The 20,049-nt window shown below is 47.7% G+C and overlaps 2 protein-coding genes across 2 annotated transcripts in view; both read left to right on the forward strand.

Annotated features, from left to right (window-relative positions):
- Nucleotides 1-20,049, forward strand: part of LOC119386793 (prodigiosin synthesizing transferase PigC) — a 283,713-nt gene that overhangs the window by 41,541 nt on the left and 222,123 nt on the right. The gene's annotated exons all lie outside the window — the stretch shown is intronic.
- Nucleotides 1-20,049, forward strand: part of LOC119386794 (putative phosphoenolpyruvate synthase) — a 109,608-nt gene that overhangs the window by 23,883 nt on the left and 65,676 nt on the right. The window contains exons 13-14 of the mRNA XM_037654066.2: nt 976-1,123; nt 5,813-5,930. Of these exons, the coding sequence (XP_037509994.2) occupies nt 976-1,123; nt 5,813-5,930 (266 nt within the window). The remainder of the gene's footprint in view (nt 1-975; nt 1,124-5,812; nt 5,931-20,049) is intronic.

A 20,049-nucleotide genomic window follows, 5' to 3' on the forward strand; every position in this document is an offset into this window, starting at 1 on the left:
CGCCAGACGAGTGTCTATTTTTCGATATAGATGAAAGCTATAAGCGAGGCTTGGGCTAAAGCCGCCACCTGGCGATGTGGTAAAGTGTTGACGAAATCACACATCTCCTTTCACAAATCAATTCTGCAGAATCCTTTACACTTCTCCGCCTGGAAACATGCCGAATGGGACGGTCGTAGCAACGGCGCGTTACAGGCAACCGAGTTCTTTTTTTTTGGAGCCTGGTTGCACACATGTCACCGCCCCGTTATAAAGGGGACGCTGATAGCATCCATCCATCTATCCATCCACCCAAGAGCACTGTGAGAGGAAAGTGTGAAATACTAAAGGCGCGTTCATGTACCATTCGGTAAGTGTTTGGCGGTAGCTTAGTGGGCTAAACGCCCGCCAGCCGTAGTCGCGAACCTAGAGGTCGCGCGTTTAACGCCTGACAACGGCACCTTTTCTTATAGTTTTCTTTTTTTCTTTGCCATGTGACGGCGGTCATTTTGCTGACGTATTTCCGTGACAGAAAAACGTCATCAAAGCCTCGGTGCACCCCGGCGTAAAACACTTTCGTGTGTAAAAATACAGACACCTTGAAACACTAATACTCTTTTAGGTGGGAGCGGTAATTTGATCCAGGAATGGCACCGTTTAGAATGAAATGCGGCGAATTAGTACACTGAGCAAAGAACTTTAGGCCCCTGTAAGCTTTCAACTTGAGATGAAATGGCGAATGTGTTGCCACAAATGAATTATGAATGAAAACCCTAGCTCAACCGTAACAGGAACCGATGTTATCCAGGTGACGTTTTAAAATTTTGTTTGTATATTTGATAACTTCCTGTGCAAGCCTAAATAACTGAACCGCAAGACATTTTCCTTTGTAGCCCTTCACCAATATGTTAGACTAATTTGAGTGCTCGTCATACACACTTAATATTAGGGACGCCAGAAAGACAAAACAATGAAGCTGTTGTTGTCACCGCGCAGACATTACGGGCAGCCTCTGGACGTGCCGATGGCAGTTGTAGTGCAAGAGCTCGTTGCTCCTGACGCCGCCGGAGTGATGTTTACGTGCGATCCACTTACGGGAAACCCAGGCGTCATCACGGTGACCGCCAACTACGGCATCGGCGAGGTAAGCGGTGAAGATCTCACCTAAAGTTAAATATAAAATTGTGATTTGATTGATACACATAGACGCATGCCATGGTACGTGATACCCTTACAATGTGTTCGAATTTCAAGCAGGTTTGATCGTTGACACCTCGGTGATTAAAAAGTTGCACGCTAGCCTACACACTCCTGCCGCAGATATTTGCCATCTACCATTTAGTTATGGACGCGACGCCGGTAAATCTACAGAAAGAACGTATGGAGAGGCCACTCGCTTATGAGTTTGTACCGAAGTGCTAGGGTAATTTGAAAACATTTGTGTGAGGGATTGTGAACATTCGCGAGTTCTGTGAAATTGTTATTGGATTTAGCACTAAAACCCAGAAGCTCCCGAAGAAAATCTACCTAAGCAACATAATCAGAAAGAACGGTCTGTTTTTCATGAAACTCAAATGAGGGAGGCATTATCGCCTGCTCGGGCCTAGTGTCTTTTCGGTCACTATAACTCGAAGGTACATAAAATAATAAAGAATGTGTGCCACTGCCTATTATAAAAAACCTTTATTGGCATTCGGTGCATCACTCCAGCAAGACCATAGTCCGCTAAGTAGAAGAGTATACGTTTGTCAGTGTGATTAGGAAGAGAGTTTCATATGCTAGGAAAAAATTCGGACGTTTCATGAAACACACCACTGATAAATTAGCTTGCCTATTCGTCAGTTCTCGCGTTGACATGAGAGAGAGAGAGCAACATTATTGAAAAAAATTGGCCGCGTATCTGCGTGCTTCGCTGCAAATGTCGTGTAAAGACGATAGAAGAGGCGCTGTGTGAGATATGGACGCCATCTGGCAATACGTCGGGAAACATGAGTGCTGTGTTGCGTGCTGGTAGTCCCGGCGCAGCAGCAGGCGAAGACCGGCGGTGACCAACGCGACCGGCGGGGACGCCAGCCAGCCCGAAAACGCGGTTTGGCGCGAAGCGCTGAAGCAAACAAACGTCCGCACTCAACGAGTACTCTCCACACAGTCTTTTATTTACACGTCGCCTGGGTAAAACAGGAACGCCAGAGCGGCGCCCACAACCGGCAGCCTGAAGGCCGCCCACAACGCTGCTTTTTCATTTTTTAAATATTTTTTTTCACTTTCTTGGCCTTCTCAAAACTAAAGTTTTTCAACACCAACCCATGGCATTCGTACAGTGCAATACAGAACCGAAACCGAAACACAAAAATGAGCTCGTGCGAAGGGCACGGAGGAAGGCAAATTTCAGCGCAGTCGCATTTTCAGCTTTGTTGAAACAGCGCTCACTAGACGACGACGAAGTAAAAGAAGGCACAGGACAGGCAGCGCCTGTCCTGTGCCTTCTTTTACTTCGTCGTCGTCTAGTGAGCGCTGTTTCAACAAAGATGAACGCATACCAACTCGCTCAAGCTTCCATTCTTATGCATTTTCAGCGCAGCTTAAGAAACTAGGGTCCTTAAAATTACGTATGTATGCATTTTCTATTGAAGGAACACGCCACCTAATACTTACCTAGTGATGTTGCACCTCAGATATGCATGATATTTACTTTTTGATCGACAACGTTCACAAGTATGAACAGCCGTACCAGTTCAAGACGGCTGGCCCTTGGGCAAGTGGTTCAACTTTGGCCGAGTGGCTGAATCGAGGGACGTGCCGACAAACAGAAAGACAGACAGAAATCCATGTGCTCACCCCGAGGTTCTGCGCTTTGCGAGAAACTGGCTTCTCAGACAGTCGAGTCCGTTGGGAACTCAGGCCGCCAGAGCCCTTCCCTCTGCGTTGCCACCCGCGCGTGATCGATCAGTTTTCATAGCTCACTTTGAAAACATGGCTCGTACGACAATGTCAACGCATCATGGTACCGCCGAGACATTCGCAATGCTTAGTGGGCTGCCTCAGATTCCACCAGAGGTAGCTGCACAACTTTGTGCAAGTCCGTCAGCTGATGAGGTGAAAGAGGCATTGTCTTCCATGAAGCGCGGTTCGGCTCCTGGGCCGGACGGGTTGCCCGTCGAGTTTTATTTAACCTTTTGGGATGACATTGGTGCCACTTTCACTTCTGTTATTTGCCGTTGCTTCGAGAACTTTGATTTCCCTGATAGCTTTCACGATGGTCGAATTGTGTTAATACCTAAACATGACCCATCGTCTGTTCGCCCAGAGGAATGGAGACCAATTACGCTCCTCAACGTTGATTACAAAACTTTTGCAGCAGTTGTCACTCGCCGTTTGAGAAGCCTGACGCCTTCCTTAATAGGACATCATCAGGCGTGCTCGATTCTTGGAAGAGAAATTCATAGTCTCTCCTTTGTTACGCGTGATATAATTGCGTACACGTTGGCGAGATCAGCACGTGGACTCTTGGTTTCACTTGATCAAGAAAAGGCATTCGATCGCCTTGAGCACAGCTACATATTTAGCGTAATGGTGGCGTTTGGCTTCCCGCAAGACTTCGTTGAGCTTCTCAGAAACGCATACAGCAATATACACAGCACGCTGTTTCTTGATGGTTATGAAAGTGCCCCATTTCCTGTTACACGCGGAGTTCGTCAAGGTTGTCTTCTATCCCCCGTACTTTTTGTACTCAGCCTCGAACCATTCCTGCGCTCCCTACTTAAAGATCCATATATTCGTGGCCTTCCACTACCTGGTAGTGATACCGTGAAGGTGACAGCTTTTGCCGATGACATCACGTTGTATCTAAAGAACGAGGACAGCTTATCCCGTTGCCTACGGCTTTTTTCTGAGTATGGGTCTATGTCAGGTGCTGCATTAAATTTTTCGAAATGTCGATATTTGTTCATTGGTTCTCCAGATATCTGCCTAAGTCCCTTTTTCGGTCTTCAAAAAAGCGACTCTATTCGCATTCTGGGGCTTGATTATGGCTACTACGGCATATCAGCCTCCGTGTGGGTTTCAGTTCTCGAGAATGTAAAACGACAAGTCCGGGAAGCGCAAGAATACGAATTACCACTGTTGGAAAGAAGGTACTTAGCACAGACTGTATTTTGCGGCCGTGCATGGTACATTTCTCATGTTGTACAGCCTCCATTGAGAATTACTCAGTCGTTGCAATCCCTTCTTGGCTCGTTTTTCTGGTCAGGTGGACCTGAGCTGGTTTGCCGAGCTGCGCTTGGGCAACCACGTAACAGGGGTGGATTCGCGTTCCCGTCTGTGTCTGTTCGCTGCCGGCTGCTTGCTCTGCGATTCTTGCTTCGTTTGTTACACGGTGATCAGTGCCCCGCGCGTGATCTTGCCTGGTATTTCTTAGGAACTAAGATACGTCATTTGTTACCGGGAGCACGGCTTAACTCTGCGCCGCAAGCACTTAACATGCCTGCATTTTACTCCACGGCAGTGGCATTTTATCGCCACGCTCAGCAGGTTTGCCCAGATGTAAACATTCTAGAAAACCGTGTTGTAGACACAACGGCGGCGCTGCTGCTCCCTCTGGTCCCTCCAGCTCGTCTAACGCGTTCCAGCCGAGTCTCGTGGAGCGCGATAACGGCATCCTTTCTGCCTGGCCATCTCCGCGACTTCATGTGGCGGCTGGGATGGAGAGTACTCCCAACACGAGACAGACTGGAGAGGTGGGGCATGGTGCCATCTTCCACTTGTCCGAACTGTCCGCTACAAGAGTCTAACCAGCATGTGCTGCAGCAATGTGTAATTGCAAGGGTATTTTGGAGAGCCGTTAACACTGGTTTCCGTGGCCTAGGAGTTAATCGTTTTGTCACATCTGGTCGTTGCTCGCGTAGTCGCTTTGCACGCCTTCTAATTGCTGCGGGGGCTTTTTGTCTGTGGCGTAACAGGTGCGAGGCTGTTGCAGCCGGTCACCGTCGTCGTTCTCTGTTTCCAATTTTGGAACGGTTGTACTCGGAACTGCTGTCCTTTTTGTCGGAGGAATTGTTCTTCCTTGGGGAAGAGGAATTTCTACGGCAGTGGTCGTGCCGCTTCCTGTCGGTAGTTAATGGACGTGTGCGGCTAGCTTTTCATCTGACCTGGTTCTTGTAGCCAGGTTATCACACAGTGAATAATATTGCATAAAATCTGTTTGTATTTATTATTTCTGTGTATGCATATCGCCGTAGCCATACAGGTTCTTGTATATACACATTTCATGCTCAAACTGTAAAATATGTAAATTACATGTACCATAAAATATGCTGTACATAATGCTGTACATATTTGATGGCATGTTCAGCAAGTCATGTGTACTGTGTATATACATAGTCATGTACATTGTATATATTGTGTTAAGTGTGCGCATGCTAGTTCTTAGTAGCATGCATTAGGGACACACAGTGAACTTCGACATTTCTGTTTAAACGTTTTATGTGTATGGTGTTTCGTCATTTGTGTATGTTAATGTTCTTCTTGTACGGACACTGTTTCTAAATGTTCGTAACGTCCTACGATGAAATAAACTTTTTCTAAACAGACAGAATAAAATTTCTGCGTTTAAGTTCCCCAAGAAAGACTATCGTCTTTCTTGGGGAAAAAAAGGTCCGGCGAGTTCTTCGGGGATTTCGGCTAATATCCCCACCTAGGCGTCGGCCACGAGCCTTTGAGCTGGAAAATATATGGGCAGAAAATCTGCTGCTCGCGCCTGAAACTCGCGCGAATCATATAACTGAATATTTTCGATTCCAACCAACAACTAAAAAAAAAACGAACAAATTCGCAGTCAGTGGTCTCGGCGTCGGCGGAGCCGGACACTTTTGTGCTGAGGAAAAGAGGGTCCGAAGAGCCCACCATCGAGTCGAGTAAAATAGGCAACAAGTCCGTCTTCACAATTCCGTCAGGTGAGTGTATGTGTAGCTGTCACCGCTTACATACAGGCATTAAAATTTCTAAACTCGACTTGCGGCGCAACCGGCAGCAACAAATTAAAATTTGGAAGGACGCGCGTCTGCTAGCCGTGTTTCACAAAGATAGCGTTCCACAAGCACGAAGTTGCGTGAATAAAATAACTTAGGCGGCTGTTTCTGGCAACGCCTTATGCCCATGAATCAGACAAAGAAGTGTGTCCTAATACTCGTAGGTAGCATGAATATGTTCATGCTGGATGCTATAACGCGCTGTGGGTTACACAACAAGTCTGGTAATATCCGAAATATTAGAGGTTGCCAGGCGCTTTTGTACTTCAGAGCACAAAACGTGGCGGGAAAAATGCTGATTGAATGACAGGAATTTGCCAAACAGCTTAGGCAGAAGCAACGTGTGTTTCAATGCAGCTCAATGTCTTATAAGACGCTCGAGCGGAACTAACAAAAGACAACATTATCGGAATCTAAAAACGCCTCTATAGTTTGCCGACTACGCCACGAGAGACATGTCTTGTGAGCATTAAGATGGGGTATGGCCTTTCATGATGTCGGACAGGCATAAGACTTTTTTTAATCAATCAAAATCTTTAATTGTCGCAAAAAGTTTACACGCATTGGGGTTAGTACATACAGAAGGAGGTCCCACAGCACAAGGCTGACAAGGGACCTCCTGTCAGATAATTACATGTTGATAAGTGCAACAAAATGGCAACTGAAAAGCGTTAAGTAATTATTGATAGTAATAAAAACAAGGCAAACATGTAATAAAAGAATGTCAGTAAAAATGGTAACAAAACAACGTTCAGTAATTATACATACCTATGAAAAAACAAAACATGCAACAAAATGACAGTAGAATCGGAAAAAAATCACGTAAATAATGATATCTAGCTATTGAAACAACTCCAATGTGCATGATTAATAAATGTGAAAATAACGCACGCAGTAATGGCTCTAAATGTAAGAGAACGCCGATATAGAAATACAGATGAGTTATGATTGCGAGATAAGATGTTTAAGTTCTTTCAGGGGCGAAGCTCCTTAGGGTGTGGGTCTGTCCCTCCTCTGTAGTATGTAGTAGTAGTAGTAGTAGGTAGCCACCTCTAGTTCTCAGAAAGATCCCTAGATGGCGCGGAGGCGCTCGCTGCGTTGCAGATGCGTGCTCTAGTCCCCCCCCCCGCCCCTCTCGCCTCGCGAGGCCGACGCAGGCAGCGTCTGCTAGCGAGTTTTTTTATTAAAAAAACCGACTGCCCGCGCTGCACAACCGTTCACTGACAAACCCGTATATTGCCACGTGCGTTTCTTTATCACTTTTACTACATTCGGTTTTCGGCCACAAACACTGTCGGCAACGCTCAGCGTGAACCACGCCTCATTGTTCGAGAACCTTCGCGATCATTGTAGATCGTTTTGTTAAGATTGCGCGCAAGACGCGCACACTCGAGCTTATTCTAGAATTTGCACGACAGCCAGCGATAACGCTGGAATATTCGACGGCACATGTTTAAATGCCGACGCGCTTCACCGCTTGTCAGTTGATCAACGGACGACGCCCTGTTCGCCGCTATCATTGTACAGCGTGTATTGCTGTAGTTCTAGTTCTCATTTTCCGGCCACAAGTTCGGCCAAATAAACAGTTTCATCCTGCAAACGCCGACTGCTGTCTTCGTCGACGTCACGACCACGCGACATCTGGTGGAGGTGCTGCTTCTTCCATGATCCGGACGCCCCCGCGAAGCGCTGACCCAAGTCCAAGCCGCGAGGAGGACGACGGCAAAGAAAACCCGGATCATCGAACAAGCCGCAGGCAGAAGGGACTGCAGCCAGAGTACGGGCTCCTTCCCGAACAAACCAGGCAGCCCCAGGTCCCAACACCGACCGCAGCGACGATGACCGACCCCGTGCAGCCACGCCGATCTTACTCCGGCAGCCCAAGGAGCCGCCAGCCTTCCGCGGGTCGTCATTCGAAGACTCGGAAACCTGGCTCGAGACTTTCGAAAGGGTCTCAACATTCAACACCTGGGACTCCGTGGACAAGCTGCGCCACGTTTACTTTTACCTTGAAGACGCAGCAAGGACCTGGTCCGAGAATCGGGAGTCCACTCTTCGAACTTGGGACGCCTTTCGCAGCGCTTTCCTGCAGACGTTTGCAAGCGTCGTCAGAAAAGAAAGGGCCGCAGCCTTGCTAGAGACGCGGGTCCAACTTCCAAATGAAAGCGTTGCCATATTTGGAGAGGAAATGACCAGACTGTTCCGTCACGCTGACCCAGCCATGCCCGAGGACAAGAAAGTCAGGTTGCTCATGCGAGGGGTAAAGCAAGAGCTCTTCGCTGGGCTGATGGGGAACCCACCCTCGACAGTTCAAGAATTCATCTCTGAGGCGACGACGATTGAGAAGACGCTGGAAATGCGCAACCGCCAGTATAATCGCCGATCGATTCAAGACAGCCCAGCTGTTCATGCCGTCGGCTCCGACGACCTGCGTGAAACGATCCGAGCGATCGTGCGGGAAGAACTGCGCAAGCTATTACCCTTACCACAGCCTGAAGTTGCTTCGATTGCTGACATCGTCCGAGAGGAAATTCAGCAGTCTCTGGGCACCCCCGAGTCCGCGCAGCCGCAGCTGCAAGCAGTGAGCTATGCTGCTGCAGCCCAACGCAACGCCCCCCCTCGTCGCCCACGTCAAGACGCCGCGCCGCCCCAGCAGTTCCGCCGCCAGGCACCACCGCCACCACAACCGACGTCATACCGCCCGCCAGCCGGCCAGCGATACACGCCGAGGAAGACCGACGTTTGGCGCGCCCCTGACAACCGCCCGCTCTGCTACCACTGCGGGGAGGCCGGCCACACGTACCGCCGCTGTCAGTACCGACAGATGGGGCTTCGAGGATTCGCCGTCAACGCGCCGCGCCCGCAGCCAGGCGAACGGCCTCGCGACATCGACGACTACCTCACCGGTACACAGTGGCAAGAACGACGACCTTCCCGCTCGCCTTCGCCGGGCCGCTACATGTCACCGCACCGCCGGCCGTACACTGGCCCAAACCGGGGCCGGTCGCCTAGCCCATATCCGGGAAACTAAGGGCAGCAACCGATGGAGGTGCGGTTGCTGTGCGACGAAATGCCGAAGATCCTCCGCGGCCGCCGCCGACGACAACGCGACGAGCCCTGCAGAACACGATGCGAAGTAGACGAAGCCCTGCCGACGAAACCTCGCGGATTGAAGAAGACCCGACGACGCAACATGGAAGCAGCGGAACATACCGACGCAGCCGTGACCCGACGCCGCGACCCAACCGCAACGCAAGACGACGAACTAGCGACCTCGACGTTATCATCGACGGCCACAACGTCACCGCTCTCGTCGACACTGGGGCCGACTATTCCGTCGTCAGTGGGCCATTCGCCACCAAGCTGAAGAAAGTAAAGACCGCTTGGAGTGGACCCGAAATCCGGACAGCTGGAGGCCACCTGATAACGCCGATTGGTGTCTGCACGGCGAGAGTCACCATCAATAACCGGACTTATCCTGCGAGCTTTGTAATTCTACAAAACTGCCCCAGGGATGTGATACTTGGGATGGACTTCCTAAGTGACCATGGCGCCGTCATCGACCTGAGGTCTGAGTCGATAACACTAACCTCAGACAAAGCGCTCCTGCCCCGCGCGACGCCAGGGAACCATGCATTGAATGTGATAGAAGAGCAGGTGACCATTCCGCCGCGTTCCAGCGTCATAATTTCCGTCGGCACCGAAAAACCTGCGTACCTTGAAGGCGTCATCGAGGGCGATCAGCACCTACTCCTGAACCGTCAAATTTGCGTCGCACGAGGTATAGCCGAGCTGCGTGACGGTAAAGCAAAGGTAGTGCTGACAAACTTCAGCCACGAATATAGGCACCTCAACATTGGTACGACGGTCGCCTACATCGAAGAATGTGTAGCCGCCATAGATGCTTTCGCCCTCTTCGATGCTGCCGAACCTGCTTCGACGAGTCGAGGTCCCGAACCAGATTTCGACGTCAACCCGAGCCTTCCGAAGGTCAAGCAAGACCAGCTCAAAACCCTGCTCCTGCAATACAAGGACTGCTTTTCATCGACCTCCAGACTTCGGCAGACACCGATCGCAAGACATCGCATCATAACAGAAGAAAGTACCAGGCCACTTCGTCAGAGCCCGTACAGAGTTTCGACGCGAGAACGTGAGGCCATAAAGAAACAAATCGACGAAATGCTACGCGACGACATCATCCAGCCTTCAAAGAGTCCGTGGGCGTCACCCGTGGTGTTAGTGAAGAAGAAGGATGGGACCCTACGATTCTGCGTCGATTATCGTCGCCTGAACAAAATCACAAAAAAGGACGTGTACCATCTCCCACGTATAGACGACGCCTTAGATCGACTCCACAACGCGAAGTACTTTTCTTCGATGGACCTCAAGACCGGCTACTGGCAAATCGAAGTCGACGAGAGAGACCGAGAAAAACTGCCTTCATAACACCGGACGGCCTGTTCGAGTTCAAGGTCATGCCCTTTGGTCTTTGCTCGGCACCTGCGACTTTGCAACGAGTCATGGATACTGTATTAGCTGGCTTGAAGTGGCAGGCTTGCCTTGTTTACTTGGACGACGTCGTTGTGTTTTCCTCGAACTTCGACGAACACCTCCAGAGACTTCAATCCGTACTTCAAGCAATCAAGAACTGCGGGCTCACTCTGAAGCCAGAAAAGTGCCGCTTCGCGTACCAGGAGCTCTTGTTTTTGGGTCACGTGATCAGCAAGACTGGAGTGCTCCCAGACCCGCAGAAGACAGCTGCCATCGCCGCTTTCCCGCCACCCACCGACAAGAAGGCCGTGCGCCGATTTCTCGGCTTGTGCGCCTATTACAGACGCTTTGTCAAAGACTTTTCACGGATAGCCGAGCCACTAACGCAGCTCACAAAGACCGACGTCGAATTCAGGTGGTAAACAGCGCAAGTTGAAGCATTTCATGAACTCAAACGACGCCTGCAGACACCTCCGATACTTGCGCATTTCGACAAATACGCCTATACGGAGATTCACACCGATGCAAGCAGCGTAGGACTCGGCGCCGTCCTTGTGCAGCGGACAAGTGGATTGGAAAGGGTTATCAGTTATGCTAGCCGGTCGCTGTCTAAGGCAGAGGCCAACTATTCCACAACAGAAAAGGAGTGCCTTGCCATCATCTGGGCTACGTCAAAGTTTCGCCCCTACCTCTACGGCAGGCCCTTCAAGGTTGTGAGCGACCATCACGCCTTGTGTTGGCTAGCTAACTTGAAGGACCCTTCAGGTCGCCTCGCACGGTGGAGCCTAAGACTTCAAGAGTTTGACATTACCGTAGTGTACAAGTCCGGAAGGAAACACTCCGACGCCGACTGCCTGTCTCGTGCCCCTGTCGACCCACCACCGCCCGACGACCCGGATGATGACAGCTTCTTGGGAGCCATAAGTGCCGACGACTTCGCCGAACGACAGCGAGGCGACCTGGAACTGAAGGGCCTTGTGGATTATCTCGAGGGCAGGACCACCGTTGTTCCGAAGGTATTCACGCGGGGACTGACGTCGTTTTTCTTGCGCAATGGTGTTCTCCTAAAGAAGAACTTCTCACCGCTTCGAGCCGATTGCCTTCTCGTGGTACCCTCGACGTTGCGGCCGGAGGTCCTCCAGGCTCTCCACGACGACCCGACGTCTGGACACGTGGGTGTTTCTCGCACGCTAGCAAGAATACAGGAGAAGTACTACTGGCCGCGCCTTTCCGCCGACGTCACCCGTTACTTAAAGACCTGCCGAGACTGCCAGCGACGCAAGACACCGCCCACTAGGCCAACCGGACTTCTGCAGCCTAGCGAGCCACCTCGACGACCGTTCCAGCAAATCGGAATGGACTTACTGGGGCTATTCCCGACGTCCAATACCGGAAACAAGTGGATCGTCGTGGCAACTGACTACCTCACCCGCTACGCCGAGACAAAGGCCTTGCCCAAAGGCAGTGCCGCCGAGGTAGCCAAGTTCTTCGTGGAGCACATCGTCTTGCGTCATGGCGCCCCAGAGGTCCTCATAACAGACAGAGGTACCGCCTTTACTGCGAACCTAACTCAGGCGATCTTCAAATACAGCGAGACGAACCACCACCGCACCACCGCCTACCACCCGCAGACCAATGGCCTCACCGAGCGTCTAAATAAGACCATCGCCGACATGCTGGCCATGTACGTCGACGTCGAACACAAGACATGGGACGCCATCCTTCCTTACGTGAGCTTCGCGTACAACACGGCCGTACAAGAAACGGCACAGATGACGCCATACAAGTTGGTCTACGGACAGAGCCCGGAAACGACGCTCGACGCCATGTTACCAAACGTGACCGACGAGGAAAACATCGACGTGACCACCTACCTACAGCGCGCCGAAGAAGCACGACAGCTCGCCCGCCTACGGATCAAGAACCAGCAGACGACTGAGAGCCGCCGCTACAACCTTCGACGACGCCACATGGAATACCAACCCGGTAACCGTGTATGGGTATGGACGCCAATACGCCGACGGGGACTTAGTGAGAAGCTTCTTCGAAGATACTTCGGACCGTACAGGGTACTTCGACGCCTCGGCGCACTCGACTACGAGGTTGTCCCTGACGGCATAACGAACTCTCAGCGTCGCCGTGCGCGACCTGAAGTCCATGTCGTGCGCCTGAAGCCATATTACGCGCGTTAGTGAATCTACGGACTGTACTTTTGCTTATTGTTTATTGAACTTTCTTGCTTTATTCTTTATAGATTTCAAAACAGGAGAAAGTGCCTCAGATCAGGCTGGCCGACGTTTCAATAGGGGACCTATCTTTGTCAAAGGCGCCTTGTCATCCCTGGCGTGTTAGTTTTATGGGGTTAGTGATGACGTCATGTCCAGCGGCGGCGTGTCTGTAGCTGTTGGTAATTGATGCCTGGAAAGAGAGAAACTCGAAAGCAGAGGAGTAAAGCCCTTGCCACATTTCAAGAGAGTTTGCAAACACGTTCGGGTCTGCCATGTCAGAGTTCAAGGTAGCTGCAAAGAAAGAAAAAAAAAGAGAGGAAAAAAAAAGGGGGGGGGGGCGGGTACAACCAAGCGAGAGGACGAGTGCAGCCATCACAAAGAGCTGCAGAAGGTGGTGAGGACGGGAACTACAGGCGGGAAGAAAAAAAAAAAATAGAAACCGGGCGGTTTACGTTTAAATGTCCGCCAAGGAGCTGCAGAAGGTGGTGGGGAAGGCAGCTACAGACGACAAAAACGTACTCGGGCGGCGTACGTTTAAAATGCCGCCTGCCTACTTTAAGTGATATTGAAAGGGTTGCCTGAAAAGCAAGCTCCTGCTTAATGGGTGAAGTAATTGGCTGGCATATGCATCCAGTGTCGTCGGTGGCTTCCAAAAATTGGGCGCCCGTCAACTAAGAGGGTGAAGTAATTGGCTGGCATATGCATCCAGTGTCGTCGGCGGCTTCCAAAAATTGGGCGCCCGTCAACTAAGAGGGGGAAAAAAAATTGAAAGGAACGAGGGGCGGCCGGGGGGGAACAATCGGAATAAGACTCGTAGAACTTCCTGAGAAAGCGAGAGCTGTGACAATGCTGGCCAGAAGCGGCCTTTGGAGCGCGGAAAGGGGGAAGGAAACCGTGGCTCGGATTCACTAGAAAATGAAAATATCTTAAGAGAATAATATCTACACGTGTGTGCACATTTTTACATGCAAGGTTAAGAGATATTAAAAAAGAATATTGATAGTGTATTATGGGAGCTGGTCGGGATTTTATTTTGCGCATAGGTTAAGGTTTTTGAAAGCTGAGCGTACTTCATGTCTCTTAATATTATAGGAATCATGCTATGGCTTTTAACGATTCCAAATTACCACGAGCTAGATTTATTCCTGATGGGTGTAGGGATTGAAATTTGTGTATCAAATACGATTCCATGTATTTCCTCTCACGTGGTGACCGGAAGTTTGTTTGTAGAATGTAAAGTTTGGCTTGATCGAAATTGTGGTCTTGTTGATTGAAGTGGCTGGCTACTGCTTTTGGTAAGTTGTGCTTTGTGTCTGCGCGGTGGCCGTTCAGTCTTACATGAATTGGTTGTCCAGTTTCGCCTATGTACTGTTTTTTACAGGTGGCACACTCAATGCAGTAGATCAGGTTGTTTGAGGTGCACGTGAAGTTCGATGTTACCTTGTGAAGGTAATCGGATGCTGTGCTTTTTACGTTGGTGGCTGGCTGTATATGTTTGCACGTAGAACATCTTGGACGCCCACAGGGTCCAGACGTTGGTGTAGTTTTTGTTGCGAGTTTTGCATGTACGAGCATATCTTTAAAATTGGCGTTGCGTCTGTAGGCAACCTTAGGCGGTTCGGGGAAGATTTTTTAAGTTTCTGGTTGGTTGTTAGAATCGGATAGTATTTTGCGAGGATGTTGTTTATGTTCGGAAGTGCGTTGGAAAATTTTGTAGTGAGAAGAGGCGTTGTTGTTGTTGTGGTTTTAGGGCGTGGTTTGAGTGTCTCAGTGCGATCTAGTTTTAGTGCGTCCGTGTAAGCCTTATGAAGGAACGCGTTTGGATGGCTTCTGTTTGCTAGTGTTTCTTTTAGGGTAGTAAGTCTGTTTACGTAATCCTGATCCTCTACGCATATGCGACGTAACCTTGTTGCTTGGCTCCTGAAAATGCCCTGTTTACAATGTTTTGGGTGATGGCTAGTATAATCTAGGTATTGTTGCTTGTCAAATGGTTTCTTATACAGCGTAGTCTTTAATATACCATTCTCAAGATATATGGTTGTGTCAAGAAAGTTGATGCTCTCAGCTGAGGTCTCGGACGTGAACTTTATCGTTGGATGAAAGGAGTTTAGGAATGATGTAAATTTAGCTAGATTGTCCCTGCCGTGACCCCATATTATAAGTATGTCATCAATGTACCGAAGGTATGTGTGGGGTTTGTCTGCGCAGCGAGCCAGGAAGTCTGTTTCCAGAATTCCCAGGAATATGTTTGCATAAGTGGGTGCGAATGGGGTGCCCATGCTTGTTCCTTGTATTTGAAGGTAGTAATTTTCTTCAAATTCAAAATAGTTGTGTGATAGTACTAGTTCGAGTAATGATAAATATACTTCAGTAGAATGCTGTACATTATGTTGATTTAAAGTTTGCTTTATTGAGGTTAGGCCCTCTGGGATCGGGATATTCGTGTATAAAGCGGTAACGTCTAGTGTGACGAGGATGGCGTTTTGTGGGAGTGTGCCTTTGCTATTAATCTCTTCTATTATTCGCAGTAGGTGTGAGGTGTCCTGTACAAATGACGGGAATGTCTTCGGAATGTCCCCGAGAAAGTGGTTAAGGAATTCGGAGAGGGTCTCGGTTGGGGTGTTGTTATTTGATACTATTGGGCGCCCTGGAATATTGGCAGTGTATAATTCGGTGGATGGTACTTTGTGAATTTTGGGGAGGAGGTAAAACCGCCCTGCTGCTTTGTTGTTTGGTTTCAGAAACTTGAATTCTGATGGAGTTATTAATTCATCAGCAAGGAGGGATCTAAGTGTGTTCAAACAGCTCCCAAACCGGAACGCGCGGACACACGCAGATCCACCCGCACTAAGACAAATAAGTGACAAACCCTTGAAATCACTACTCCCCATACACGCCGCATTGAATTTTTACAAGCTAGAAAACTGACCCAAAAACTCACCAACTACACCTGCCACCTCAACACGTACAAGCACTGCATAAAGAACAACACAATTCCCAAAAGACTAAAACTGAAAGCGACACCCGCGTTAGGTACTCTCTCCACCCAATATCAAGATAACTGGCAAGCAGCACTAGACAACGCTTCATTTTCTCTCTTAAATATACTCAAGAGCCACTGCATGGAGCAAATTGAAGAATTTTCCCAAAACTCGAGAACATAATTCTAACAACCGAAGAAAAAAGGGACCTAGAACAATATAAAGAAAAACAGAATAAAAAATTGAGGCAAAAGCAGAATAAGAAAATGATTTCCAATCAAGGAACACCCTCCCGAACAACCACCCTAGTCCCGCTAACAACTGACAGTACAAACAGAGAAATACCAAGCACAGCTAACATCACACAAATAGAGCAGTCCAATGTTGTAGACATTTCAAGTACATTAAGCCTAGAGGAAACAAGGGTCCTTAGCAAGGGCCTAAACTTTTGTCCAACCAACAACACAATAGATGAATTCGAACTCCACAGAGACCTCACAGAATTTTCACGAAGAATGCGCATTAGACACTTTTTTGCAGATAACGATGGAGCAGAAAACAGGTACTACAACGCTCAGGGCTCAGTCTACTTGGACTCCCGAACCAGAACAGGCAATTGAACTCGACTTATATCTTAAAGCTATCACTACAGAAATCATTAATCAATCGAAATCATCTAAAAAGCCTAGGAACATGACTTATTCGGAGAGTCGCACCATCTCTAACCTCAAGTCGCGCGAAGACATTATCATCAAGGAAGCCGATAAGGGAGGAAGCATAGTCATTTGGCCAACACAGAAGTACAAGCACGAGGCTTACAGACAACTCAATAACCCAGAACACTACCGCAAACTAGACAGCGATCCAACAGAACAATACACACTCACAATCACTAACACACTTAGATCCCTCCTTGCTGATGAATTAATAACTCCATCAGAATTCAAGTTTCTGAAACCAAACAACAAAGCAGCAGGGCGGTTTTACCTCCTCCCCAAAATTCACAAAGTACCATCCACCGAATTATACACTGCCAATATTCCAGGGCGCCCAATAGTATCAAATAACAACACCCCAACCGAGAGCCTCTCCGAATTCCTTAACCACTTTCTCGGGGACATTCCGAAGACATTCCCGTCATTTGTACAGGACACCCCACACCTACTGCGAATAATAGAAGAGATTAATAGCAAAGGCACACTCCCACAAAACGCCATCCTCGTCACACTAGACGTTACCGCTTTATACACGAATATCCCGATCCCAGAGGGCCTAACCTCAATAAAGCAAACTTTAAATCAACATAATGTACAGCATTCTACTGAAGTATATTTATCATTACTCGAACTAGTACTATCATACAACTATTTTGAATTTGAAGAAAATTACTACCTTCAAATACAAGGAACAAGCATGGGCACCCCATTCGCACCCACTTATGCAAACATATTCATGGGAATTCTGGAAACAGACTTCCTGGCTCGCTGCGCAGACAAACCCCACACATAACTTCGGTACATTGATGACATACTTATAATATGGGGTCACGGCAGGGACAATCTAGCTAAATTTACATCATTCCTAAACTCCTTTCATCCAACGATAAAGTTCACGTCCGAGACCTCAGCTGAGAGCATCAACTTTCTTGACACAACCATATATCTTGAGAATGGTATATTAAAGACTACGCTGTATAAGAAACCATTTGACAAGCAACAATACCTAGATTATACTAGCCATCACCCAAAACATTGTAAACAGGGCATTTTCAGGAGCCAAGCAACAAGGTTACGTCGCATATGCGTAGAGGATCAGGATTACGTAAACAGACTTACTACCCTAAAAGAAACACTAGCAAACAGAAGCCATCCAAACGCGTTCCTTCATAAGGCTTACACGGACGCACTAAAACTAGATCGCACTGAGACACTCAAACCACGCCCTAAAACCACAACAACAACAACGCCTCTTCTCACTACAAAATTTTCCAACGCACTTCCGAACATAAACAACATCCTCGCAAAATACTATCTGATTCTAACAACCAACCAGAAACTTAAAAAAATCTTCCCCGAACCGCCTAAGGTTGCCTACAGACGCAACGCCAATTTTAAAGATATGCTCGTACATGCAAAACTCGCAACAAAAACTACACCAACGTCTGGACCCTGTGGGCGTCCAAGATGTTCTACGTGCAAACATATACAGCCAGCCACCAACGTAAAAAGCACAGCATCCGATTACCTTCACAAGGTAACATCGAACTTCACGTGCACCTCAAACAACCTGATCTACTGCATTGAGTGTGCCACCTGTAAAAAACAGTACATAGGCGAAACTGGACAACCAATTCATGTAAGACTGAACGGCCACCGCGCAGACACAAAGCACAACTTACCAAAAGCAGTAGCCAGCCACTTCAATCAACAAGACCACAATTTCGATCAAGCCAAACTTTACATTCTACAAACAAACTTCCGGTCACCACGTGAGAGGAAATACATGGAATCGTATTTGATACACAAATTTCAATCCCTACACCCATCAGGAATAAATCTAGCTCGTGGTAATTTGGAATCGTTAAAAGCCATAGCATGATTCCTATAATATTAAGAGACATGAAGTACGCTCAGCTTTCAAAAACCTTAACCTATTCGCAAAATAAAATCCCGACCAGCTCCCATAATACACTATCAATATTCTTTTTTAATATCTCTTAACCTTGCATGTAAAAATGTGCACATACGTGTAGATATTATTCTCTTAAGATATTTTCATTTTCTAGTGAATCCGAGCCACGGTTTCCTTCCCCCTTTCCGCGCTCCAAAGGCCGCTTCTGGCCAGCATTGTCACAGCCCTCGCTTTCTCAGGAAGTTCTACGAGTCTTATTTTTATTTATTTTGTTTTTTTTTTATTTCAACATACTGCAGCCCCGCAGGGCTATCGCAGGAGTGGGCAAATGCATACATACATAGAAGAGCATAATACATACATATATACATAGCAGAGCATAACAAGTGCGCTGAACATCAATGGTTAGTAATATACAATAAGAAGTCATCGAGTGATAAAGATCGAACGTAACCGGGCAGCGCATTCCACAATTCAATAGAATGAACAAAAAAACTATATTTAAAAGCCACCGTACGATGGATAAAAGTAGTCATGTTCAACTCATGGTAATTTCGGGTGGTTGTAGGTCTAGCAGGTGCGATGTATTTGCTGAGTAGGGGAAACCGTGGAGAATTAATTAAGGTATAAAGAAACTTCAAACATTTAACGTGACGACGGGAAGAGAGACTGGTAAGCTGTAAGATAGGAAGATGGGAACTAGGTGAAAAATACCTGTCAAAGCGACGATAAATGAAGCGTACTGCTTTCTTCTGAACAGATTCTATTTTGTTGATATCCGACATCTTGTGTGGGTTCCACACAACAGAGCCATATTCCAATATCGGACGAACCAGTGTTTTATAAGTGAGAAGTCTTATGCTGAGAGGTGCTGAACGTAATGTGCGTTGCAGGTAGCCTAACTTTCTAAGCGCACGGTTGCACATGAGTTCGATGTGATGAGACCAAGATAAATCCTGAGTGAAAAGGAGACCTAGATATTTGTATTGCGAAACATTTCCGAGAGGGCAACCATTAAAGGAATAGGTAAATGGAGGGGGGGAAGAACGCTTGGTAAATGACATGGATACAGTTTTTCGAAAGTTGATTTGCATTTGCCAAGTGTCACACCATGATTGAAATGATGCAAATGAATCGTTAAGGATGATCTGATCATGAGCAGTTTTATTCGTATCATACAAACGCAGTCATCAGCATACATGCGGATTTTAACAGGAATATTACTTGGCAGATCGTTAATGAAAATCAGAAATAGGAGTGGGCCTAATATTGAACCTTGTGGGACGCCAGACGTTACAGTACAAGTGGAGGAATGAGAAGACTTGAAGAGTACGTACTGAGACCTATTGGATAGGAAAGAAGAAATCCAGTTTACTAATGCTTCGTTTTTAAGAATAACAGTGAGCTTTTTTAGCAGTTTGTAATGTGAAACAGTGTCGAAAGCTTTGGAAAAGTCTATGAATATTGCGTCAATTTGATCACCAGCATCAAGGGCCTGGAGGATATCATGGGTGAATTCACTGAGCTGGGTTATGGTACTAAACCCGCGGCGAAAACCATGCTGGGCATCAGATAAAACATTATTGCAATCTAAAAATGTTATGATTTGCTTGAAGATTATGTGTTCGAGTATTTTACAAGAATGGGATGTGATAGAGATGGGTCTGTAGTTCAATAAGGACTGCTTTTTTCCGGATTTGAATAACGGAAGAA

This window comes from Rhipicephalus sanguineus, chromosome 3 (genome assembly GCF_013339695.2).
Source record: "Rhipicephalus sanguineus isolate Rsan-2018 chromosome 3, BIME_Rsan_1.4, whole genome shotgun sequence".
In the NCBI taxonomy this organism is placed as follows: domain Eukaryota; kingdom Metazoa; phylum Arthropoda; class Arachnida; order Ixodida; family Ixodidae; genus Rhipicephalus; species Rhipicephalus sanguineus.